The 27,732-nt window shown below is 43.3% G+C and overlaps 1 protein-coding gene across 4 annotated transcripts in view; it reads right to left on the bottom strand.

Moving 5' to 3' along the window:
* Positions 1-22,813, bottom strand: part of lpp60 (60 kDa lysophospholipase) — a 37,005-nt gene extending 14,192 nt beyond the window's left edge. For 2 of the 4 annotated variants that reach the window (XM_014210578.2, XM_014210579.2), the window contains exons 1-8: positions 22,507-22,813; positions 21,748-21,901; positions 11,079-11,217; positions 4,617-4,728; positions 4,180-4,305; positions 4,011-4,094; positions 1,419-1,545; positions 1,181-1,293 (exon numbers count right to left, since the gene is read on the bottom strand). In XM_014210578.2, the coding sequence (XP_014066053.1) occupies positions 1,181-1,293; positions 1,419-1,545; positions 4,011-4,094; positions 4,180-4,305; positions 4,617-4,728; positions 11,079-11,217; positions 21,748-21,901; positions 22,507-22,521 (870 nt within the window). In that variant the 5' untranslated portion in view covers positions 22,522-22,813. 4 annotated transcript variants of the gene reach the window in all.
* Between the last annotated feature and the right edge of the window lie 4,919 nt (positions 22,814-27,732).

The raw sequence follows: 27,732 nt of genomic DNA, 5'->3' as shown, positions 1-27,732 counted from the left end.
TGGATTTCGGATCAAGCCTCCAGCTAGCCAAAAATGTGTGCAACACAGATTCCTAAATAACCCCCATGATGGCAGAGAAGAGCCTGATGCATAATCAAAAAGAAGCAAGTGATTAAAACAGATAAAAAAGCAACATGGCCAGCGTTGGCAGAGGGACCAGCTTGAGACAGTAAAGTCATCCGCCCCTCAGTCTGTAGATAGGGAGGTGTATCTAAGTGTTTAAATGTCGGTGCCAAGACCCTCGTCTTTAGTGGGTAATTGGACATGCCCCATAACCCTGTCTCATTTTTCACTGGGCTAAGTGCTGCTGGCAACCCCAGAGCAGATCCTGGCTGTATGCAGACCACTTGGAACACCCACATGATGGTGGCTTGTCAGAAAACACAGTAGATCCCAGACATTTTCCATACGCACAAAAAGCTTATTTGCAAATTTGTTTACATCCCTGTTCTCCTTTGTTAAGATAATCCATCCACCTTGTGCTGGGGTCATTAAAAGGCCACTCTAAAATGTGCAGTTTTGTCACACAACACAATGTCACAGATGTCTCAAGTTGAGGGAGAGTGCAATTGTCATGCTGACTGCAGGAATGTCCACCAGAGCTGTTGCCAGAGAATGTAATATTCCTTTCTCTACCATAAGCCACCACCAACTTCATTTTAGAGAATTTGGCAGTACGTCCAACCATCCTCACAACCACAGACCACGTGTAACCACGCCAGCCCAGGACCTCCACATTCAGCTTCTTCACCTGCGGGATCATTTGAGACCAGTCACACGGACAGCTAATGAAACTGTGGAGTATTTCTGTCTGTAATAATGCCCTTTTGTGGGGAAAACACAATTGATTGGCTGGGTCTCCCGAGTGGGTGGGCCTATGCCCTCCCAGGCCCACCCACAGCTGTGCCCCTGCTCAGTCATGTGAAATCCATAGATTAGGGCCAGTGAATTTATTTCAACTGACTGATTTCCTTATACGAACTGTAACTCAGTAAAATCTTTGAAAATGTTGCATTTATATTTCTGTTCAGCATATATTACTTTCAGTATTACAGTATATCAGAAGTAGGAAAGACAGTTGTGGTTTAATGACGTGGATAAATGGGAAACAGGCAAAGGGCAGAGCCACTATCTACCCCTTTTCATCTTCACCCCATCCCCACCCTGGGAAGTCTCTTACGGTCACTGCAGTGATGCCTGGGAAGAGCCGCAGCAGACCCACGTTACGGTTCATCTGAGTGCTCACTCTGAACCGTGTGGTCGTGTTCGCCCTCAATACTGTGTCCCAGTTAACTGCAGGGGAGAGGGAGAGAGTTCAGTGAAAACATCCATCTATTGGCCACGTCAAAGATTTGACTTGAAATAGATACAGTATGAGTACATAACAGGACAGAGCCAGTATGATACCCCTTGATTACTTTTAAAATCCACTTCAGATTTGACCAGAGGAGGCAGGTTAGGAGACTTGAAGGCATTGAAACTCCCAGAGTCCACCTTGGTCACACGGTTGCCTCGGTACAGATAGTGATTGAAATACACACACACCTAGAGAGAAACAGATGGGGAACGAATGAAACCTCAGAAGAGATAATACTATGGATGTAGTATATATACAGTGGCAAGAAAAAGTATGTGAACCCTTTGGAATTACCTGAATGTATGCATAAATTAGTCATAAAATTTGATCTGATCTTAGTCACAGCAATAGACAAACACAGTGTGCTTAAACTAATAACACACAAATTATTGTATTTTTCTTGTCTATATTGAATACATCATTTAAACATTCACAGTGTAGCTTGGAAAAAGTATGTGAACCCCTAGACTAATGACTTTTCCAAAAGCTAATTGGAGTCAGGAGTCAGCTAACCTGGAGTCTAATCAATGAGATGAGATTGGAGATGTTGGTTAGAGCTGCCTTGCCCTATAAAAAAAAACTCACAAAATTTGAGTTTGCTATTCACAAGAAGCATTGCCTGATGTGAACCATGCCTCGAACAAAAGAGATCTCAGAAGACCTACGATTAAGAATTGTTGACTTGCATAAAGCTGGAAAGGGTTGCAAATGTATCTCTAAAAGCATTGATGTTCATTAGTCCACGGTAAGACAAATTGTCTATAAATGTAGAAAGTTGAGCATTATTGCTATTCCCCCTGGGAGTGGCCGTCCTGCAAAGATGACTGTAAGAGCACAGTGCAGAATGCTCAATGAGGTTAAGAAGAATCCTAGAGTGTCAGCTAAAGACTTACAGAAATCTCTGGAACATGCTAACATCTCTGTTGACGAGTCTACGATATGTAAAACCCCAAACAAGAATGATGTTCATGGGAAGACACCACGGAAGAAGCCACTGCTGTCCAAAAAAAAACATTACTGCACGTCTGAAGTTCGCAAAAGAGCACATGGATGTTCCACAGCGCTTCTGGCAAAATATTCTGTGGACAGATGAAACTAAAGTTGAGTTGTTTGGAAGGAACACACAACACTATGTGTGGAGAGAAAAAGGCACAGCATACCAACAGTATGGTGGAAGTATGGTGGAAGTATGGTGGAGGGAGCATCATGGTTTGGGGCTGCTTTGCTGCCTCAGGGCCTGGACAGCTTGCTGTCATCGACAGAAAAATGTATTCCCAAGTTATCAAGACATTTTTCAGGAGAATGTAAGGCTATCTGTCTGCCAATTGAAGCTCAACAGAAGTTGGGTGATGCAACAGGACAACGACCCAAAACACAGAAGTAAATCAACAACGGAATGGCTTCAACAGAAGAAAATACGCCTTCTGGAGGGGCCCAGTCAGAGTCCTGACCTCAACCCGATTTAAAATGCTGTGGCATGACCTAGAGAGCAGTTCACACCAGGCATCCTAAGAATATTGCTGAACTGAAACAGTTTTGTAAAAACGAATGGTCCAAAATTCCTCCTGACCGTTGTGCAGGTCTGATCCGCAACTACAGAAAACATTTGGTTGAGTTTATTGCTGCCAAAGGAGAGTCAACCAGTTATTAAATCCAAGGGTTCACATACTTTTCCCACCCTGCACTGTGAATGTTTACACGGTGTGTTCAATAAAGACATGAAAACGTATAATTGTTTGTGTGTTATTAGTTTAAGCAGACTGTGTTTGTCTATTGTTGTGACTTAGATGAAGATCAGATCAAATTTTATGACCAATTTATGCAGAAATCCAGGTAATTCCAAAGGGTTCACATACTTTTTCTTGCCACTGTATATATTCCCTTCAACAGACACAATGCTAAGGTAAATTAGCGCTTGGCTATTTTGTGCTATAGATTTAACAGAGCATATGACAGAGCCATTGACAAAACACAATTACAACTACATTTTCCTCATATCTTAATTAAAAATGTATCAATCCATCTTTATTGATAGCAGCACATTCTCTAGATACAGCATTAGTTAAAGGCCCCAGAGAGTGTGTACGTTTGTTATTCCGCGACTCTTAAAGACAAACACCCTTTCATAACTCTGAAGTCTCATCTGGCAGTTTCAGGTCAGGTCCTGTATTGCGACACTCGCACATTCTCATGCTTTACTGAACAGTCTTGTTAGACAAGAGGTTGAAGGCTTTTGGTGCCTATTGTCTGACAACATAGTTCATCCTCACACCTTTATCCATCAGGTACAACATAGCCTCTACTATCTCAGCGGATTTGATTTATGTTGAAATTCACATTAAGTTATATCACAAAAGCTCCTATCCACAGCAGCTTAAAAAGCTAGACAGACGAAAAACTATTTCAGTACAAAAGACATGCAATGGGGAATTAGTATGATATAAATAATAGCAGCTGGGAATTGAAGATTTCATTCATCAACACTTGATTATTGTGTGGAGCAGCGGTCTAAGGCACTTTGTTCTTAACTGACTTGCCTCGTTAAATAAAGGTTAAAATAAAATAAATTATTCAACGTAAATTCACATTCAAAAACAGGTACAGGTGACTTGTAGGCAACTGAGCTACCAAGAAGCCTCCCTCCACTACTCACCTCAGGAATCGAAAACTGACCGGCGATCAGCAGTGACTCCAAGAGGTTGTTTCTTCCATCGTTCCTCAACTCATAGATCGGCACCTGCAAGAGGCCATATAAACAACATATCACGCTTCTGTTTTCTTATCTTCATCAGGCAGTTCAGCCATAAGGATGGCAGGTGTACCTGGGAGCCGGTGAGGATGACAGGCTTCCCCAGGTGCTCACACATGAAGGACAGAGCAGATGCTGTATAGGCCATGGTGTCCGTGCCGTGGAGGATGACAAAACCGTCATACTTCTCATAGTGTTTCTGGAACCAAGAGACAATAAAGAGAACTTGAAGCTCAGACTTGAAGCTCCCAGGTCAAAATGTGTAGTCTACATCTTGCCACAGGCTTTTTGAAATGACTACTGTATTTATTACAAAAGCACCAGAACAGTACCACAAACAGCATGGTTACATAAAAAATGATGTGATAACTGACTTTTACTTCAGGGAATGATTTGAGACTGTTGTATTATTGTAATACATTATGTTGTATCATAATGCATCTGCTTATGCATATGGTTAAAGTCTGGGTTATGGTTAGTGTTAGAGTGAGAAATGACAACACCAAGTACCTCAATGTCCTTCCCAATTGTAGCCCAGTCATCTATGGTCATATTGCAAGAGTCCAGCAAAGGGCTGTACTCTACAAAAGTGTACACTATCCTCTTATTCTGTTTTGACAGCCTGTGAAAAGACACATGTTTACTTTGAGTCACAATCATCCAATAATAAACAAATCACAGAAAACACTCCGAAAGAAACGCAGTGTATTTACAACCAAGCAGACAGTTTACACGGAGACACATAAACAATCAAGGTTAAGCAAATGAGGCGATCACATTTTTAGAAAAGGAAATCACATTAGGGGGTCTTTGTCTTGGATGTTTTGTTTACTTTACAAATGCAGTGAGACTTGGTTCTGTTTACATGAGAGAGGAACAGGCCGAGGTTAATAAAGAAAGGAAAAGAGTGAGACAAGCCTAGTCTACTTTATGAAGCAAGACAAAGTCTATTTGGTTGAGCCTTCTGTTTCAGCAGCAGGGTGCCCAAACCAGTTCCAAAGCGTGAGGTGTGAATTATGGACGTGTGATGGAGGGGGCATGGATTAGCTCATTTTAGAGGGGAAGGGGGAGACGCCCTGGGAAGTTTTGCTGTTTCTTCTGCTCAGTATGACACTGTATGGGGAGTTACTCATTTGAGGATGTTCTGAGGGGTGGTTGTTAGATGTGTGGAGGGGGATGACTAGTTAGATCTCTGCGTTGCTTTAAAAAAGGAATGGGTTCATGTCTTAGCGAGACCCCATGTTCTAATTATAGGGTCAGTTGCTCCTGGCCTCCCATGCATATTAATGACTCCTCTAACCATGTTGTCCTAGCACCCTAATAAGATAGTGTGCCTCTGCTAAGCTGCTGTGAAAGGATTTTCAATTTAATCTCCCTTTTTAAGACACGGGACAGGACACGGCCACCCCCCACATTACCATAAGACAGCTAGAAAACACGGATGGGGGGTGCACATCATCCCCTAGTTGGGGGTTCAATAGAACAGCAGGGGAATAGCAAGCTCACCCCTCAGCACCTAACCAGGGGCCTAAAGACACCACCCTAATTAGCCCTGGCTCCACACACAATCCTCCAACATATGTTGTTGATAGTCTTAAAGCGATAGTGCTGCTGGAAATAATATTAAAATCACCAATTATTCATTTATCTCCTGGTGTAGCCAACGGTGTGGCAGGGAAACAGGTATTAGCATACCGAGGGTAGGTTGCTGCCCCGTGGCCTAGCCTGCTGATGAGGAGCAGAGTATTGGGAAGGGAGAGGGGCAAACAGGAGTTTGGGGTAAAGGCTTCCCACAGAGAATTTCACTACCACTTTTCACTCGCAACTTTTCAATAAATCAATAAACCAATTTCTGACTGCACGCACTTCAAAATTCAAGCAATGTTAGGATATAATGATATCAGCTTTGCCAATTTTATTTCAAGTCCACTGCACATGCTCACTGCATAGTGCAAACTAAATAATTCAGGCATTAGGGACATTTATTAGCAATGTTTAGTGACAGCTAGTTTGTGTTAATCAAACTGTGCTGCCACACAAAGGAACATAATGATGGTAATAATGAAAAAGAACCTCACAGAAGCGAGGAGGAAAGAAGATGATTGAATCAACTACTGAACTTAATGAGACTGATAGAATTCGTTTGGGGGGCGGAAGGTGATGTCCTATGAATCCCCTGTGAGACTGTTGAAGTGATCAGGGGGTGAGGAACAGAGGGCTAGGGAGGTGACACATGGCAGTTCTCCAAACAGACACTACCATGATCCAAGCAGGCACAGTGCCAGCAGCCCCTCCTCACACATGCACATACGCACACACAAACAGTCTCGCTCAGACTAGCTTGAAAAACACTGTGCTTTTGTAGTCCTCTTATCAGTCCCCTATAACCCAGCCCCACCCTGCCAGCCTTTAATCTGTGGTCCAGAGCTGCTCTGAGTGGGTTTGAGATTGAGGGGCTGAGCCCTGCATGTGTATCTGTATGGATTAGCATGCAGGCAGGATGCAGGCGTGCAGGGGCGCCCCCAATGGCCCCAACACTGCAGGCCAAGAGAGGAGAGGAGGCTGCTGGGAGGGATTTGACCCAAGGTTCCTTGGCTGGGCTCAGCTTCCATCTGGAGGGGCGATAGTGGGCACCCCTTGGACCCGACCTGCTAATACCCCATTCAGCAGAGGGCCCTCTCGCTGCTCCTGAACACACAGACCTAGACTACAAGGATGAAACACGCTTAACACAGATTAGCCTCACTCCCTGCAAGCGTGACACCAGCAACCCCTCGCAGGCCTATTCGCTCCCCAACTGCAGAAAGCTCCTGGGGATGCTTGGAGTATTACAGAAACATTGTGATAACTCGACTGTGCTGCACTGTTTTTAGCTAGACATGAACCAATGAGATTACCTCTCTCTCTAGCGGGAGCGAAATAAATTATCTGAAGAGATGGAATAAGGGCATAAGATCAGGCAGCCATGAAACCACTACAGATATGCTGCTTCACAACTCCCTGCAGGTGTGTGCTCGTAGGATCACTCCCTGATAGATTCAAACACAGACACGACTGAGCAGCAAACTGTTCCTGCCAGGCACGTTTTGACACCAGGTGGGACAAATACAGAGGAATCAAACCACTCTCAGACACACAGCATAGTGTAGCGCAGGCATACAGTATGCTACCAGTACTACATTTTACATTTTAGTCATTTAGCAGATGCTCTTATCCAGAGCAACTTACAGTAGTGAATGCATACATTTCATGGAATTATTTTCCTGTGCTAGCCCCCCGTGGGAATCGAACCCACAACCCCTGGCGTTGCAAACACCATGCTCTACCAACTGATCTACACGACCCTTTTGATAGTTCATCAGCGTGGTGTGTCAGCATCCTGTCAAAACAACACAGAGTTTTAGAGTGACATGTTCCCAGGCATGCAGGGAATAGACACGTGTGATATTATAGCCTGTAGGTCTACTGCTATGGAGGAGCCATACTGAACTGATTTTTGGGGAGGATCTCAACCTTTATCCTGACATGATATGCTGTACACTACAATGTGTTTTTTCAAGGAACCTTTTAAAAAGCCTTGTAGATTGAAAAAGCCTTGAAATCCGTCAATGTCATGTCTTTGAATTTGACAGTCAAATTAAGCAGCTCAAATTAAGCAACAGTTCATACCCTGTGGTAAATCAGGGATTACAACTTCCAGCTATCTCCCTCTCCAAATTCACAGAGGAATGTACCTTTGTTTCACAGACATTTCCCACCAAAACTCTAACACATTTTAAAAGGTTATAAAGGAAATACTGTAGCTAGAAAAGTATATACACTACATGTACAAAGTCTCCACCCTTGATGTTGTGTTTGAAATATGAAAAATTATGAAGGCGTTTTTGTTAAGAGAGGGATGTGATCTTAGAAACTGTAAGAGGAAATTGTTTCTATAACTTTGTACAACTGAGTAGTCACCGCACCTTGAGTGAAGTCAGAGAGCGTGTCAGCCTCACGAACTGCCCCTTTTGAATGAACTGCATAAAATGGTGGGTTAAGAATTAACATATCAGACCAGAGAGGCGTGTAGCTGCAGCTCACGTCCAAAGTGGTTTGAACTCTGAAATCTCAACACGAGGTAGAGACAATAACATCACCTCCCGGAAAATCACTGGTACGGCTGATTAGCTGTCCTAAGTAAAATATCTAGAAAAGTGAATTTAAGTGGGACCATTCTACTACTCTTCCCAAATCACCTTAGTACACTACTCTCATCACCCAATGGGAACCATCGACACGGCTGGCTAGCCTATCTTCAAAGAGGCAGCTTCAGGAGCGAATTGAAAGCAGAATAAACTCTGTAGTTCTGTTCAGGACTACACGACGGGTCACTGGATACAGGACGACGACAGAGAACAACAGTAGAAGAGACGGGTGGGGACCCCCTTTGGACAATCAGAGCCTTACAGGCGTGCCGCGGAAAGGCCTAACACCCTTTCTAAGAAGGCCTGGTTCCGACAGCGATACACAGCGAACCAAGGCATTTACACATAAATACATTCATGATTTCTTACTCCAAATGGGCGGCGGTTCATGTGCAAAGTATATGATTTCTGTGAGAGTAGTTTCTAAAATGTACCAATGATAAGTGTCTCTTTCTTTCTCTCTCTCCCTCCCACTCCATCTCTATTGTGTCAGTCCGCTAGGGACCTGTTTCTAATGTATTAAGTCTGTATGTTTATCCTGTGTTATCATTTAGTTAGCTAGTAAATAAATAATTAAACCAATTTGTGTAGTACTGAATAATAAGTAAGGCTGGGTTTTTTTCAGATGCAGAGGTTGCAACTGATCAGAATGATGATATGATACAAGGTTATGATTAATACGTTGACTGTTTTATGGATGGGATAGGTAAAGACCTTTAGAGTTTATTTCGGGAGATGGTAACTCTTTTAAACAACCGCTCTCGTGGTGCCCCAAATCCTAATGAGTTAATTGTTACATGAATCATTTAATCAGGTAAGAATTAAATATATTTAGTTGATTAGATAAATATCAGTCATCAGATGAATGAAAATAAAGTCACAACAATACAATAGACTCCTCTGTAAAGAAATGGTAAGGGCGTAAACATTTATGTATCGGTAGTAGCGGTAGGTAGAGGTTCATATATTTCTATAAGACCAGATATAACTACTATTAGCCTAGTCTGTTAGCCTGTTGGGGCTAGGGGGCAGTATTTTCACGGCCGGATAAAAAACGTACCCGATTTAAACTGGTTACTACTCTTGCCCAGAAACGAGAATATGCATATAATTAATAGATTTGGATAGAAAACACTCTAAAGTTTCTAAAACTGTTTAAATGGTGTCTGTGAGTATAACAGAATTCATATGGCAGGCCAAAACCTGAGAAGATTCCATGCAGGAAGTGCCCTGTCTGACAATTTGTTGTCCTTCTGTTGCATCTCTATCGACATTACAGCATCTGTGCTGTTAGGTGACACTTTCTAAGGCTTTCATTGGCTCTCTAAAGCGTTCAGAAAGCGGAATGACGTGTCTCCTGTCTCTGGGCAAAGTACAGCAGCAGAGTTTGTAAGTGGCCTGCCTGGGGACAGTGAGACTGAGATGCGCGTTCACGAGACTTCTCAAATTTTTTCTTTCAGTCTTTGAATGAATACAACGTTGTCCGGTTGGAATATTATCGCTATTTTACGAGAAAAATAGCATAAAAATTGATTTTAAACAGCGTTTGACATGCTTCTAAGTACGGTAATGGAATATTTTGAAACTTTTTGTCACGAAATGCGCTCGCGCGTTACCCTTCGGATAGTGACCTGAATGCACGAACAAAACGGAGGTATTTGGATATAACTATGGATTATTTGGAACCAAAACAACATTTGTTGTTGAAGTAGAAGTCCTGGGAGTGCATTCTAACGAAGAACAGCAAAGGTAATCCAATTTTTCTAATAGTAATTCTGAGTTTAGTGAGCCCCAAACTTGGTGGGTGTCAAATTAGCTAGCCTGTGATGGCCAAGCTATGTACTCAGAATATTGCAAAATGTGCTTTCGCCGAAAAGCTATTTTACAATCTGACATAGCGTTTGCATAAAGGAGTTCTGTATCTATAATTCTTAAAATAATTGTTATGTATTTTGTAAACGTTTATCATGAGTAATTTAGTAAATTCACCGGAAGTTTTCGGTGGGTATGCTAGTTCTGAACATCACATGCTAATGTAAAAAGCTGGTATTTGATATAATATGAACTTGATTGAACAAAACATGCATGTATTGTATAACATAATGTCCTAGGAGTGTCATCTGATGAAGATCATCAAAGGTTAGTGCTGCATTTAGCTGTGGTTTTGGTTTTTGTGACATATATGCTTGCTTTGAAAATGGCTGTGTGATTATTTTTGGCAGGGTACTCTCCTGACATAATCTAATGTTTTGCTTTCGCTGTAAAGCCTTTTTGAAATCGGACAACGTGGTTGGATTAACGAGAGTCTTATCTTTGAAATGGTGTAAAATAGTCATATGTTTGTGAAATTGAAGTTATAGCATTTTTGAGGTATTTGTATTTTGCGCCACGCGATTCCACTGGCTGTTGACTAGGGTGGGACGCTAACGTCCCACTGGCCCAGAGAGGTTAGTCTTTTATTATTTGTATCAAACTCCAAGCTCTCCATCTGAAGTGTGTCAGTCAAATAGCACAAGGCTACATTAGTCTAAATCTACAGTGATGAGCTGTTACATGGAGGTTAAACAGTACTCTTTTCACAGTTTGAATGATTGTACACTGTACGAAGATTGTAAAATAAAGTAAAACATCTCAACATTTAACTAGCCAATATATTAATAACAGCAAAGGCAAAGTAAAAAGAATAAACAGAAATAGGGATAGAAGGCTGCAAGAGGAGCCCTGGAGAGGTGGGGTGAGGGGAGAGGTGGAGCCAGGAGAGAGGTGGAGTACATGGGTGACTTACGGCAGGACCAGGGTGTTCTCCTGTGGTCCACTCGTGCTGTAATATTCGTACATACGGGACTGGAGAGCATACTCCTCATCATGGAGGATGGGAAGCTTTCGCAGGGCCTTCACAAACGCATTAGGCTCTGGGGACAGCACTGTGTATGAGAGACAGAGAAAGACAGAGTTGAGAAGGTGATGTTACCATTAGAGTACAGAGCAACAAATCAGTCAGAGTTCAGGTAGGGTGAGCTCAACAACAGCCTATATAGATCTGAGTCTGATGTTTATTTTGTAAAGAGAGGGCTCTGACATAGCCTAGGGACCTTGGAGAGTGTAGCAATATGGTAGAGTCTAGGGCCGGGAAGATACCAGTATCGCGATATTCATTAGTATCGTGGCAAGGAAACAAAACACGAAGTAGATTTAACTTCTTTAGGAAAACAGCCCTAATGTTGGAAACAAACATCATGTCATCCAGAGTCACATGTATTTATTTTCCAAGCTATAGCACACAATATTTTACATACAGCAGGTTTTTAAAAGGACCAATGCATGAAGACTACTTTGTGTTTTCATTTTTGCCATAGGAAAAAAATATGGTAATACTGGTATCGTCCCGTTCTATTGTTGTCCAGGCCCAACTTTCTTGTTAATTAGACAAGTCAAACAGAAAGACTACCTCGAGAGCATTTTTGCAATAACGCAAATAAATAAATAAAAGGTGTAAATAATCATAAAGTCTTTTCAGGGGGCATTATCAGATTTACCATTCTCAGTTTATCATACCTTGTGTTATACTCAACCCTAGTGGCAAACTGGAGAATCACCTCGATATGAAAATTGGCTGTGTTTGAAAATGAATAATCATTCATGTAATGTGAAATAACTTATATAACTCATCATAGGACAACAGTCCACCAGAATATGTAAATGTAATAAACCAGGGACAGACCCTGGGTCTTCAATGGTGAATTAGTTACCGATGAGTGCCTTTCCCAATAAATTACTTCCTAAAGTGGGAGAAGAATGCAGGCTGCGTGGCATGCTGGCACGTGACTGCTAATGCATTTCAATGGGAGAGATGAGGCAGGGCAGCTGAGAGGCGTGAAACCTGAGTCAAGCCACTGGAATGAGATGGCTGACGAAAAGTGGACCGCCAGCCACTGTGGACCACCAGCCACTGGCTAAAAGATTGCATAAAGACAAAACTTTAGACTTCCAAACTGAGCCTTTGGAATGGTGTAATTATACAGTAAGCCCTAAACCTAGAAACTATGGTCACATGAATTATGGTGTAGTGTTTACTGTTTACTCCAAGTACCTTGGCTTCTTGCGGTCAATTTGCAGTCAACAAATTCTTTGTAATTATGTATTATTGTTGACCTGGCCAAGGCTTTCAACTCTGTCAATCACCACATCCTCATCAGCAGACTCAACAGCCTCGGTTTCTCAAATGATTGCCTCGCCTGGTTCACCAACTACTTTTCCGATAGAGTTCAGTGTGTCAAATCGGAGGGCCTGTTGTCTGGGCCTCTGGCAGTCTCTATGGGGGTGCCACAGGGTTCAATTCTTGGGCCAACTCTTTTCTCTGTATACATCAATGATGTCGCTCTTGCTGCTGGTGAGTCTCTGATCCACCTCTACGCAGACTTCACCATTCTGTATACTCCTGGCCCTTCTTTTGACACTATGTTAACTACCCTCCAGACGAGCTTCAATGCCGTACAACTCTCCTTCCGTAGCCTCCAACTGCTCTTAAATACAAGTAAAACTACACCTGCCCGCCCGCCCAGCATCACTACTGCTACTGTGGATGGTTCTGACTTAGAATATGTGGACAACTACAAATACCTAGGTGTCTGGTTAGACTGTAAACTCTCCTTCCAGACTCACATCAAACATCTCCAATCCAAAGTTAAATCTAGAATTGGCTTCCTATTTCGCAACAAAGCATCCTTCACTCATGCTGCCAAACATACCCTCGTAAAACTTACCATCCTACCAATCCTCGACTTCGGTAATGTCATTTACAAAATAGCCTCCAACACCCTACTCAACAAATTGGATGCAGTCTATCACAGTGCCATCTGTTTTGTCACCAAAGCCCCATACACTACCCACCACTGCGACCTGTATGCTCTCGTTGGCTGGCCCTCGCTTCATACTCGTCGCCAAACCCACTGGTTCCAGGTCATCTACAAGACCCTGCTAGGTAAAGTCCCGCCTTATCTCAGCTCGCTGGTCACCATAGCAGCACCCACCCGTAGCACACGCTCCAGCAGGTGTATTTCACTGGTCACCCCCAGGGCCAATTCCTCCTTCGGCTGCCTCTCCTTCCAGTTCTCTGCTGCCAATGACTGGAACAAACTACAAAAATCTCTGAAACTGGAAACACTTATCTCCCTCACCAGCTTTAAGCACCAGCTGTCAGAGCAGCTCACAGATCACTGCACCTGTACATAGCCCATCTATAAATAGCCCAAACAATTACCTCATCCCCTACTGTATTTATTTATTTATTTTGCTCCCTTGCACCCCAGTATTTCTACTTTGCACATTCAAAGTGCTTAATGTGTCCTTGCCCCAAAAACAATGCTTAATTCTTTCCCATTTCAGGAAATTAATTATACAGAAATCAAAAGAAGAAAAACTGGAATTGAAAAGATAAGCAGATATGTTTCAGTGGTGTGTCACATTAGAAAGAAAGATCCTAATTCAGCTGATCTTGTACTCTGCAATTAATATGCAAGACTGACAAATGGCAGTGGTGAACACCTTCATTTAGGTCAACTGTGACTGATTGGACAGTTAACCAGTACTGAAGCATGCTTTGGTCGTTTTGTACCCTCAACAAACATAATATTATGTTGTTTTATCCTGTTACCCTGTTCTGTACGTCATAGCTAGTTATTCATTAGTTTAACGTTAGGGCAGTAGACATCCATCCACATGTGTTCTCAAATTAATTTTACAATGGGGAAGGAAGTGAGTTGAAACTAAGCATACGTGGACAAACATGATCTTCATGATTTAGATTTTCAAGGTGCAATGTATGTTGCAAGAAGTCCACAGAACACTAAGCATTTTGTTACAATGTAACCCGAGAACACAAGGCATTAAAACCTCTACCGGATCGGTGGGTCCCCTGCGGGACGGTTGAGCTAATATAGGCTAATGTGATTAGCATGAGGTTGAAATTAACAAGAAAATTTCCCAGGACATAGACATATCTGATATTGGCAGAAAGCTTAAATTCTTGTTAATCTAACTGCACTGTCAAAGTTACAGTAGCTATTACAGTGAAAGAATACCATGCTATTGTTTGAGGAGAGTGAACAGTTATAAACTTGAAAATGTATTAATAAACCAATTGGGCACATTTGGGCAGTCATCATACAATCTTTTAAACTGAAATACAATGGTTCATTGGATCAGCCTAAAACTTTGCACATACACTGCTGCCAACTAGTGGACAAAATCGAAATTGCGCCTGGGCTGGTATAATACATTATGGCCTTTCTCTTGCATTTCAAAGATGGTAGAAAAAAAAATTGTATATGTTTTTTTCTTTGTATTATCTTTTACCAGATCTAATATGTTATATTCTCCTACGTTAATTTAACATTTCCACAATCTTCAAAGTGTTGTCTTTATAATGGAATCAAGAATATGCATATCCTTGCTTCAGGTCCTGAGTTACTGGCAGTTAGATTTGGGTATGTCATTTTATGCGAAAATTAAAAAAAGGGGCGGATCCTTAATTAACAAGGCATTCTGCCTTATCCCAAGGTTTCGCAGTTGTAAGCACCGCTTACCGGTGGGACCATGTGAAAGACAATCCCGACGCTCTGTTTTAACATTTAGAAATGTCAAAAATCATCACGTGAGATACAGTTTTCAAAACATATGGAACTTATCATTCATAACAGCAACAAATAATAAATAAAAAATATATGCAGTACCAGTCAAAAGTTTGGACACACCTACTTATTCAAGGGTTTTTCTTTATTTTTTTACTATTTTCTACATTGTAGGATAATAGTGAAGAACGACATCAAAACTATGAAATAACACATATACATGTAGTAACCAAAAAAGTGTTAAACAAATCATATATTTTATATTTGAGATTCTTCAAAGTAGCCACCCTTTGCCTCAATGATAGCTTTGCACACTCTTGGCATTTTCTCAACCAGCTCACTTGGAATGCCTTTCCAACAATCTTGAAGGAGTTCCCACATATGCTGAGCACTTGTTGGCTGCTTTTCATTCACTCTGCAGTCCAACTCATCCCAAATCATCTAAATTGGGTTGAGGTCGGGTGATTGTGGAGGCCAGGTCATCTGATGCAGCACTCCAGCACTCTCCTTCTTGGTCAAATAGCCTTTACACAGCCTGGATGTGTGTTGGGTCATTGTCCTGTTGAAAAACAAATGATAGTCCCACAAAGCACAAACCAGATGGGATGGCGTATCGCTGCAGAATGCTGTGGTTGCCATGCTGGTTAAATAGATCACAGACAGTGTCACCAGCAAAGCACCCCCACACCATCACACCTCCTCCTCCATGCTTCATGGTGGGAACCACACATGCGGAGATCATCTGATCACCTACTCTGCATCTCACAAAGACAGAGGAGTTGCAACCAAAAATCTAACATTTGGACACATCAGCCCAAAGGACAGATTTCCATGGTCTAATGTCCATTGCTCGTGTTTCTTGACCCAAGCAAGTCTCTTATTATTATTGGTGTCCTTTAGTAGTGGTTTCTTTGCAGCAATTCAACCATGAAGGCCTGATTCACACAGTCTCCTCCGAACAGTTGATGTTGAGATGTGTCTATTACTTGAACTCTGTGAAGCATTTATTTGGGCTGCAATTTCTGAGGTTGGTTACACTAATGAACTTGTTCTCTGCAGCAGAGGTAACTCTGGGTCTTCCTTTCCTGTGGCGGTCCTCATGAGAGCCAGTTTCATCATAGCGCTTGTGTGACTGCAATTGAATAAACTTTCAAAGTTCTTGAAATCTTCCCCATTGACTGGCCTTCATGTCTTAAAGTAATGATGGACTGTCGTTTCTCTTTGCTTATTTGAGCTGTTCTTGCCATAATATGGACTTGGTCTTTTACCAAATAGGGCTATCTTCTGTATACCACCCCTACCTTGTCACAACACAACTGATTGGCTCAAACGCATTAAGAAGGAAAGAAATTCCACAAATTAACTTTTAACAAGGCACACCTGTTAAATGAAATGCATTCATCAAGGCAAAGGGTGGCTACTTTGAAGAATCTCACAAATAAAATATATTTTGATTTCTTTAACACTTTTTTGGTTACTACATGATTCCATATGTGTTATTTCATAGTTTTGATGTCTTCACTGTTATTCTACAATGTAGAAAATAGTAAAAATAAAGAAAAACCCTGGAATGAGTAGGTGTGTGCCAACTTTTGACTGGTACTGTATATACTTACTGTAGCAGGTTTGCACAGATCCATAAGTCTGTGTCCCTCCAGCTGACGAACTACACTTCCGCTACACTTCCTCCTTAGTTACACTTACACACAGGTGTTCGGGCACGCTAGATAGCCAATTAGCACTTAGCACAGGAGTTGTTCCATGCCATTTCAGCAAGCCATAACAGCCTCCATCTCAGATTGTTCTGAAATTGTTTCCTGTAGATAGAAACCGATAAGATTAGCATTCCTGCAACATTATTTGGTTGAAATTAAGCTAATTGATTGCACCCAAATTGGCCATTTTCATTTATAGGATTAATTTAATATTCAAAAAATATAGTACCCTACATCTGATTTGGAACAAACTTTTTCTAACAATGAGTAAGACATGAGGAATCCAAATAAATTGTCAAAAGCCCTCAAGGACCCCCCACATTCATCCAACCGCAACAACAAGTACATAGTATGAGTTCTTTATGTCTGACAAGTAGTATGGAGCTGCGTCTCAAAGTATTGTTTCTTCATCCTATGCAATCTACTATGAGTGAAATTGGTGATGTTTTTTCCCCGTTCAGAGAAATTAGTAACTGAAGTTGTTGGGTTTATGTCCCATCCTACATCCTGATATTACTAGGTTCTGACCACTAGATGGTGCTGTTCCTGCTATTTGTTTAATTTACATTTTTTATAACTGATATTGGCCAATTGAGTGACATATAACAAGAGGAAAACTGTTGATGCACAACCATGTTTTGAAATGGCACCTTGTGTATTGGACCATTCTAGCTCTCAACAGTAAGTTGAGACATTTTAGCATTTGTGGCACATTTTTTTATACTTTAGGATGATTTAGATATGAATCATGACAATGCTAATATAGGTACCATTGTCTTGCATTGGATTTGTGCCTCAAATGCAAAAAATTGTCAACTTACCGTCAGTAGCTAGAATGGTACAATACACAATGTGCAATTTCAAAACTTGGTTGTGCATCAACAGTTTTCCTCTTGTTATATGTCACACAATTAGCCCATATCAGTTTGATTGGTCAATTAGTCTAGCCAGCTTTCTAAATAACTGACCAGGCATGCAAGACACGTGCCCAGGGGCCCTCACGTCCAAAAATATGTCAAATACTCAGAGGCGCAGCTCTATACTACTTGTCAGACACAAAAAACTGATACTATACACTGAGTGTACAAAACATTAGGAACACCTGCTCTTTCCATGACAGTATGACAAGGTTAATCCAGGTGAAAGCTATCATCCCTTATTGATGTCACCTGTTAAATCCTCTTCAATCAGTGTAGATGAAGGGGAGGACGCAGGTTAAAGACACATTTTTAAGCCTTGAGACAATTGAGACGTGTGTATGTGTGGCATTCAGAGGGTGAATGACACACAGGCAAGGAAGAAGGCAACACAAATGGCAGGGGACTCAATTCACACCAAATCTCATGAAAGAATCTACCCTACACTTTGACCTCTTTCTCCCCTCTCTCTCCAAATGAAATCCTGCGACTTGAGGTCCAGCCGCCCGACAACATGCCCACTCGACCCCATCCCCTCCTCCCTTCTCCAGACCATCTCTGGAGACCTTCTCCCATTGCTAACTTTGCCCAATTAATCCCTGGCTACTGTCTGCATTCCCTCTGACTCCAAAATGGCCAGAGTCACTCCCCTCCTCAAGAAACCAACACCCGACTCCCCTGACGTCAAACTACGTCCTACCGTGTAGTCTTCTCATACCAGGTGATGTGGAGAGGATCTGTGTCTGCACCACGTACTTTCACTACTGGTGTCCCCCAGGGCTCAGTTCTAGGCCCTCTCCTATTCCCTCTATACATCAAGTCACTCAGCTCCGTCATATCCTCACATGGTCTCTCCTATCATTGCTATGATGACACAACTACCTTTCTCCTTCCCCCCTTCTGACACCCAGGTGGCGACACACATCTTTGCATGCCTGGCAGATATCTCAGCTTGGATGTCAGCCCACCACCTCAAGCTCAACGGAGCTGAGTGAGAGAAGAGGACCTAGAAATTAGCCCTGGGGGACACCAGTCATGAGAGTACGTGTAAGGCCTAACAGTTTCAAGACCTCTCCATCATGGTTGAGAACTCCACGGTGTTCCCCTCCCAGAGTCAAAAGAACCTTGGAGTTACCCTGGACAACACCCTGTCGTTCTCTGCAAATATCAAAGCAGTGACTCGCTCCTTCAGGTTCATGCTCTACAACATCCGTAAAGTACAACCCTACCTCACTCAGGAAGCGACGCAGGTCCTAATCCAGGAACTTGACAACTCCCGTACTGACTACTGAAACTCGCTGTTGGCTGGGCTCCCCGCTTGTCCCATCAAACACCTTCAACTTATCCAGAACGCTGCAGCCCGCCTGGTGTTCGACCTTCACAAGTTCTCCCATGTCACCCGCTCCTCCGCACACTCCACTGGCATCCAGTCGAAGCTCGCATCCACTACAAGAGCATGGTAAGCTTTCTACTGAGCAGCAAGAAGAACTGCCCCTCCTACATTCAGGCTATGCTCAAACCCTACAACCCAACCCGAGTACTCCGTTCTGCCACCTCTGTTCTCTTTGCCCTTCCACCCCTACAGGAGGGCAGCTCTCGCTCAGCCCAGCCAAAGCTCTTCTCTCTCCTCGCACCCCAAGGGTGGAACCAGCTTCCCCCTGAGACTGTTGCCCTGTCAAAAATGACTCCCAGTCTGGGCCAATCATGCAGGATACACGCCACCCACCTTGCCAAAGAACAGCCCCCAGACCACTCAAGGGAAATCAACAGACCACTAACTTACTACCATGAGACAAGGCCAAGTATAGCCCAAGAAGATCTCACCCACCGCACTAGCACTAGGGGGTGCTCAAAATCGGACAGGAAGATCACGCCAGTGACTCAACCCACTCAAGGAAGTCGAGTGCAGTGAACAAAGCCTGCTGTGACGTGATGCGCTCTCATAGAGACGGCATGGGAGAGCGCGAACAAGCCAGTGACTCGGCCTCTGTAATAGGGTCAGAGGCACAGAATCCCAAGAAAGATTGGGGAGCTGGGAAGGCAGAGACAGCAAGGGTGGTTCCTCTAGCCAGTACCTTGCCGTTCACCTTCACACCGCTGAGCCAGGCTATACTCAATCATAGGACCTACTGAAGAGATGGGTCTTCAGTAAAGACTTAAAAGGTTGAGACTGAGTCTGATTCTCTCACATGGAGCGGTAGACCATCCCATAAAAGAGGAGCTCTATAGGAGAAAACCCTGTCTCCAGTTGTTTGCTTAGAAATAATAGGGACAATAAGGAGGCCTGTGTCTTGTGACTGTTGTGCACGTGTAGGTATGTATGGCAGGACCAAATCAGAGCAATAAGTAGGAGCAAATCCATGCAATGCTTCATAGGTTAACAGTAAAACCTTGAAAACCCTAGCCTTAACAGGAAGCCAGAGGCTAGCACTGGAGTAAAATGATTCCAGTCAAAACATCTAACAAGACATGGGAGACTTGGAGGGTAACATAGGTGTCTGAGGAGATGGTTTGTGAGTCTGGTTTTAAATATGCAAATGTAGTGATGGATATTCCAGGAGTTTCAGAGGAGTGCAGCTGAGCTGAAGGCACTGAAGACAAGGTCCACAGTGGTCAGGAGTATGGTGTTGGGAGTGATAAGGAAGCCAGAGTCAGATGAGTAAAGTGGGTGACAGGGGATTTAGGTGTGCAGCATGTCAGAGAAGTAAAAAAATGAACCAGGACATGGAAAGATTTGTGGATGAGCAGTGGAGTGTGGATGTGATGTTTTCCCAGGTTTTGGTGCAGCTGTAGGGAATTTTCTGTTTCCTGTGGTGTGAAATAAAGGATCCAAGGATAGAGCGAACAACGATGGTCTTTTAAAGGTTTAACAGCATTCAATGTGCACAATGGTAAGAATGACAGAATACAGCCTGCATGTAAAGTTCTCCAATGGTCCGCAGCCTTACTTTATACCATATCAGATAAGGACCCAGAGAAGGTAGAACACTTTCTTTTGCCCTCTTCCTACCAGCCCATCAGAATGCCTGCAAACAGATTGAAAATGGTGTACTCTTCAGGGTGAGCACTGAAGCAACAGAATTCTGAACATATTGAAGAAGGGTGACACAGAGGCTATAGGGATGAGCGTTGCAGTAGTCCAGGTAAACGGTGACAATCTGACAAACTGTTCAACACAATACAATTCAGAATGCCCAAAACCTGGCGGCCCAACTTTTCAGAGCAGAAAGTCTTAAACTGAGGGAGTCAGAAAGTTGGGGCTTTAATGTTGTGCTTTATAGGAAAACCAAAGGGTGTGCAATATGTCTCCATCCCTATACTGTAAACAATACAAAGTCGGTGTAAGGTGCCTAGGTCATGTGATCAAGGCGCTATTGACATTAAGTAAAAAGATAATGGACAGTTGAAATTAGGTTGCTAAGTCACGTGGTTGAAGAGCTATTGACATTTGTACGTTGAAAATATTGATATAAAATTGTGTAAGTGCTTTATGGGAAAAGGGTGTGCAAATCTGTGTCCCTACACTTTGAACAATACAACATTGGTTTGAGGTGCCTAGGTCATATGATCAAGGAGCTATTGAAATTCTAAGTCAAACCTTTTAATTAATGAAGGTAAAAGAAAAAAAACAAAGGGCGTGCAAGTTATCCCCCTACCCTAGGAACATTCCAAAGTTAGTTTGAGGTGTCTAGGTCACATGGTCAAGCAACTGAATTTTAAATGATTTTGCATAAATATATTTTTTACATTTGGAATCCTTTTATGAGAAAACCAAAGGATGTGCATCATACCTCCATGTAAGGAATAATGGACCGTTGAAATTAGATTGCTAAGTCATGTGGTGTAAGAGCTATTGAAATGTGAATATTTTGATCATACACTTTGTTGACGGTGCCTAACTTGTTACATTGACGGTATGCCAGGCAGCCTACACTGTTGCCCTGTGATGATGAAACTCAGGTCGGAATCGGGATAATAAGACCTGTGCAATATTTTTAAACCTTTTTTCCTTCATAAAGAACCTGAGGTATGTAGCTCAAATCATTTGCGAGCTATTTTAGTTTGAATGTCTGGCGAATATCGAATCTCAAACCACCTTTACCACGGTCATTCACCGACTGTCACCTCAGTTAAATTAACTTTGTCTGGGCAACAACAAATACAATGTAAAAATCCCTGTCCAAACTTTTTACCGTTATTATGGTACGTCATCCCGATAGTCCCTCCGGTGTTAATGACCAAGACACGCGCTTCATCACAGGGGCTCACATCCAGAGACTGATCACTGCTCGACAACCTCCTTCGTCGGCCTGCCTGTGCCACATTGCTCTGGTGAAGTTCAGAATTCTGCGATTGGAACACATCAGACTGATCAAGTTGGCTGAACCTTAAATAGGACAAAGCTCTAGAGAGAGAGGTAATTTCTGAAGCTGGAGAGGGACATGTAGACCTTTTACATTCCATCCATGATTACTAGATAGCTGGTGGTGGGGGAAGAGTACATTTACATTTTAGTCATTTAGCAGACGCTCATATCCAGAGCAACTTACAGTAGTGAATGCATACATTTCATTTCATGCATTTTTATTATTTTTATTTTTTAATTTTTTTACTGGCTCCCCGTGGGAATCGAACCCACAACCCTGGCGTTGCACACACCATGCTGGCGTTGCAAACACCATGCTCTACCAAGTGAGCCACAGGGAAGACTACATTATCAAAACAAGGGATGTTTTTAAAGCGACAGACCACCACCAATGACAGAGGATGCTGTGAAGTGCCAAATGCACTAATCAGTACACAGAGTAACCTATATTAAAACTGTAATGTTAAATGCTTGATTTTATTATCTATTTTGGCAAAAATAATGAATCGCATTGATAATATTGGACAAAATGTATTTCCAAGATAAAAGCATGCACATACAATGCAATGATGAAAGTGAGACCAACCTGAAGGGAGTCCATGCTGGGTTGTAGAGAGATGGTGTAGAGGACGTGGAGTAGAATTAATTGTTTATCTATTGAGTTGTTCTTCAACAACCTTCAAGGACAGAATGTGGAAATTCTAACCAATAAGGAGAGACTTTGTTATTTCTTCAAACAATCAATCTTTTTATTTAAGAATTGCAATGATGAAGCTAGTCAACTACGCACTCTGAAGTGATGCTGAGAGCTCGATGACACAAGGAGTAGAGAAGCCTTTTATTGTCAAACTATTTATGCAAGCATGTAAGTACATAACATGTGATCTTGGTGTAGAACATGACTAAACTTGGGTAAAAGGTACAGACTAACTGTAAATTGGTCATCTAGTTCTATTGCAACAGCTGGTTATTCTAGTCTTCTAGTGAGGAATCGAAACTCTAGACACAGTTTCCCTGACGTAGATCAATGATTTGCTGAATTGGCACAAGCAAGCAGCTTTTTCTGTCTGCCCAGATGGTGAGTGGCTGCACACCCACACACACATACACGACCATTAACTTTACGCAATGCAAGAAGCTATACAGTCCTAATGTCACATCTACTCCCGCTCCCCCTCTCTGGCGCTCATGGTCGCCAGTTTACTCATTATTACGCACACCTGCCACCATCGTTACGCGCACCTGCGCCTCATGAGACTCACCTGGACTCCATCACTTCTATGATTATCTCCCCTATATCTGTCATTCCCTTAGTTTTTTTCTCCCTCAGGCAGTATTAGTTATGTTTCTCATGTCCAGACGTTACTCTTGTTTCGTATTGTTCTATTTATAATTAAATTCACCCCCTGTATTTGCTTCCTGACTCCCAGCGACTGTGTTACAGAATACTGCCCCAACCAAAGCAACAGGGATTTTTTTTATTGTATCATTTTTTGCTGGTGACGTCGGGTCCAAGGGCCACTGTCAACGCAACCAGGGATGCCTCCGCTGGCTTGTCAGGCTTCCATGCCTCAGCTGGCTGGTCAGGTTCTCAATCCTCGGTTGGCTCATCAGGTTTCCATTGTCGAAGCTACCGGGGATGCCTCAACCAGTCCGTCAGGCTTCCAAGCCTCGGCCGGCTCATCAGGCTCCCGCGCCTCAGCAGGCTCGTCAGGCTCCCGCGCCTCAGCCGGCTCGTCAGGCTCCCGCGCCTCAGCCGGCTCGTCAGGCTCCCGCGCCTCAGCCGGCTCGTCAGGCTCCCGCGCCTCAGCCGGCTCGTCAGGCTCCCGCGCCTCAGCAGGCTCGTCAGGCTCCCGCGCCTCAGCCGGCTCGTCAGGCTCCCGCGCCTCAGCCGGCTCGTCAGGCTCCCCCCAGCCCCCGCCTGCTCTACAGATTCCCCTCCCCGCCGGCTCTACAGGTTCCCCCCGCCTGCTCTACACGTTTCCCCCCCGTCTCACCCGTCTCGACAGGTTCCTGGCGCCTCATCAGAAGCGACCAGCCCACTCCTGGTCCTCCGGACCGTTCCTCTGGTCGGCGTCCTGCAGCTGGAGTCACGTGTCAGGGAGGTGGGTACTGTCACGTCTACGCCCGCTCCCCGTCTCTGGCGCTCATTGTCGCCAGTTTGCTTATTATTATGCACACCTGCCACCATCGTTACGTGCACCTGCGCCTCATGACTCACCTGGACGCCATCACGTCTATGATTACCTCCCCTATATCTGTCATTCCCTTCGGTTCTTTCCCCAGGCAGTATTAGTTGTGTTTCTAATGTCCAGACGCTACCCCCTGTACTTGCATTAGAAGTTTCACTGAAATTTCCCTAACACTCTTAAGAGAATCAGTCTCTTTATATTCTTTCAGTTACAACTTTACAGAGTTAAAAATGTAACATATTCTTAAGAAAAACTTCCCAGTCCTTGTCTATTCCCTCATGGTAAATAACCTTCCTTTGGGTTACTGAGTTTAAAACCTTGTTACAGCGCATCCTTCTGAGATACAAACTACAAGATTCATTACAATTTAAAATAGAATAAAAATAAGCATAACCTTCCAGATGCAACCTCGCAAATAATCTTCCTTTGGACTTTTGAGTTTCAGACCATCACAGCATAATTTTTCTTTAAAAACATAGAAATAAAAAAAATAAGCAACTTGCTACAACACAACAAATAGGACAATTATCACGCTGGCACCTAGCACAATGGTAAGGCTCAGCATGGTGATAATGGCCATCAGTGTGATTTGCCAATTTTGAACACCACTTGCAAAATCTTCTCTTGGGGCATTTCTTGCAAACTGAATGGACCATTCATTCAATATCCCTAGTCCTATGACTAGGGTTAGGGTCATCATCAGATATGTAAATCGGGAATGATGATGCCTCATCTTCTGTGGTAAGTAATGGCATAGTGAGGACAGTGTCAAACGTTTTGCTACAAAGTTTCTTAACACAAGCAATGATAAGTAGTACAGCAAGAAGGATTACTAGGCCATAGATGAGCCAATGGAAAACTGTTGTTCCCCAAGCCCCAAACAGGGAAGTCAGCCATGCAAAAGGCCAGGTACCTTCATCAGCCTCTCCTTCCATTAACGCGCCCCTTAGCTTGTCTAATTGTTCTATGGCAGTGGAGATATTTCCAGTATGAAAGAGTCTGGAACGAAAGTACAACATGAAGTTCCCACGAGAGCACATATGCCCCCCTGTGCCTCCAACAGATAATCCAAGGCTGCTCTACTTTGCAAAGTCATTAATATATCCGTTTCATTTACTGTTACCCATAGCATGAAGTTAATTCAATGAAATCCATCATTGTGTACCATGTGTACCAAACTCACTAAAAGTGGCAGTAATAAAGCCTCTCTTGAAAAAGCCAAACCTTGACCCAGAAAATATAAAAACTATCAGCCTATATCGAATCTCCCATTCCTCTCAAATTTTAGAAAAACCTGTTGCACAGCAACTCACTGCCTTCCTGAAGACATACAATGTATAAAAAACGCTTCAGTCTGGTTTTAGACCCATCATAGCACTGAAACAGCACACTTGAAGGTGATAAATTGCCTTTTAATGGCGTCAGACCAAGGCTCTGCATCTGTCCTCGTGCACCTCGACCTTAGTGCTGCATTTGATACCATTGATCACCACATTCTTTTGGAGAGATTGGAAACCCAAATTTGTCTACACAGACAAGTTCTGGCCTGGTTTAGATCTTATCTGTAGAAAAGATATCTGTTTGTCTCTGTGGATGGTTTGTCCTCTGACAAATAAACTGTGCATTGGTGTTCCTCAAGGCTCCGTTTTAGGACCACTATTGTTTTCACTATATATTTTACCGTTTGGTGATGTCATTCGGAAACATAATGTTAACTTTCACTGCTATGCGGATGACACAGCTGTACATTTAGATGAAACATGGTGAAGCCCCAAAATTGCCCTCCCTGGAAGCCTGTGTTTCAGACATAAAGAAGTGGATGGCGGCAAATGTTCTACTTTCAAACTCGGACAAAACAGAGATGCTTGTTCTAGGTCCCAAGAAACAAAGATCTTCTGTTAAATCTGACAATTAATCTTGATGGTTGTACAGTCACCTCAAATAAAACTGTGAATGACCTCGGCGTTACTCTGGACCCTGATATCTCTGACGACCATATCAAGACTGTTTCAAGGACAGCTTTTTTCCATCTACGTAACACTGAAAGAATCTGAAACTTTCTCTCCATAAATGATGCAGAAAAATTAATCCATGCATTTTGTCACTTTTAGGTTAGACTACTGAAATGCTCTACTTTCCGGCTACCCGGATAAAGCCCAAAATAAACTTCAGTTAGTGCTAAACACGGCTGCTAGAATCTTGACTAGAACCACATTTTTTTTATCATATTACTCTAGTGCTAGCCTCTCTACACTGGCTTCCTGTTAAGGCAAGGGCTGATTTCAAGGTTTTACTGCTAACCTACAAAGCATTACATGGGCTTGCTCCTACCTATCTTTCCGATTTGGTCCTGCCATACATACCTACACGTACGCTACGGTCGCAAGACGCAGGCCTCCTAACTGTCCCTAGAATTTTTAAGCAAACAGCTGTAGCCAGTTCTCCTATAGCTGTTCTCCTATAGAGCTCAATTTTTATGGAATGGTCTGCCTACCCATGTGAGAGACGCAGACTCGGTCTCAACCTTTAAATCTTTATTGAAGACTCATCTCTTCAGTAGGTCCTATGATTGAGTGTAGTCTGGCCCAGGAGTGTGAAGGTGAACGGAAAGGCGCTGGAGCAACGAACCGCCCTTGCTGTCTCTGCCTGGTCGGTTCCCCTCTCTCCACTAGGATACTCTGCCTCTGATTGAGTGTAGTCTGGCCCAGGAGTGTGAAGGTGAACGGAAAGGCGCTTGAGCAACGAACCGCCCTTGCTGTCTCTGCCTGGTCAGATCCCCTCTCTCCACTGGGATTCTCTGCCTCTAACCCTATTACAAGGGCTGAGTCACTGGCTTACTGGTGCTCTTCCATGCCATCCCTAGGAGGGGTGCGTCACTTGAGTGGGATGAGTCACTGACGTGATCTTCCTGTCTGGGTTGGCGCCCCCCCTTGGGTTGTGTCGTGGGGGAGATCTTCGTGAGCTACACTCGGCCTTGTCTCAGGATGGTTGGTGGTTGAAGAAATTTCCCTCTAATGGTGTGGGGGCTGTGCTTTGGCAAAGTGGGTGGGGTTATATCCTGCCTGTTTGGCCCTGTCCGGGGGTATCGTCGGACGGGGCCACAGTGTCTCCCGACCCCTCCTGTCTCAGCCTCCAGTATTTATGCTGCAGTAGTTTGTTGGGGGCTAGGGTCAGTCTGTTATATCTGGGGTATTTCTCCTGTGTCCTGTGTGAATTTAAGTATGCTCTCTCTAATTTTCTCTTTCTTTCTCTCTCTAGGAGGACCTGAGCCCTAGGACCATGCCTCAGGACTACCTGGCCTGATGACTCCTTGCTGTCCCCAGTCCACCTGGCTGTGCTGCTGCTCCAGTTTCAACTGTTCTGCCTGCAGCTATGGAACCCTGACCTGTTCACCGGACGTGCTACCTGTCCCAGACCTGCTGTTTTCAACTCTCTAGAGACAGCAGGAACCGTAGAGATACTCTGAATGATCGGCTATTAAAAGCCAACTGACATTTACTCCTGAGGTGCTGACCTGTTGCACCCACGACAACCACTGTGATTATTATTATTTGACCCTGCTGGTCATCTATGAACATTTGAACATCTTGGCCATGTTCTGTTATAATCTCCACCCGGCA

This window comes from Salmo salar, chromosome ssa09 (assembly GCF_905237065.1).
Source record: "Salmo salar chromosome ssa09, Ssal_v3.1, whole genome shotgun sequence".
Taxonomy (NCBI): Eukaryota; Metazoa; Chordata; class Actinopteri; order Salmoniformes; family Salmonidae; genus Salmo; species Salmo salar.
The sequence above is the reverse complement of the archived record's forward strand: the minus strand, read 5'-3'. Positions and strand labels throughout refer to the sequence as shown.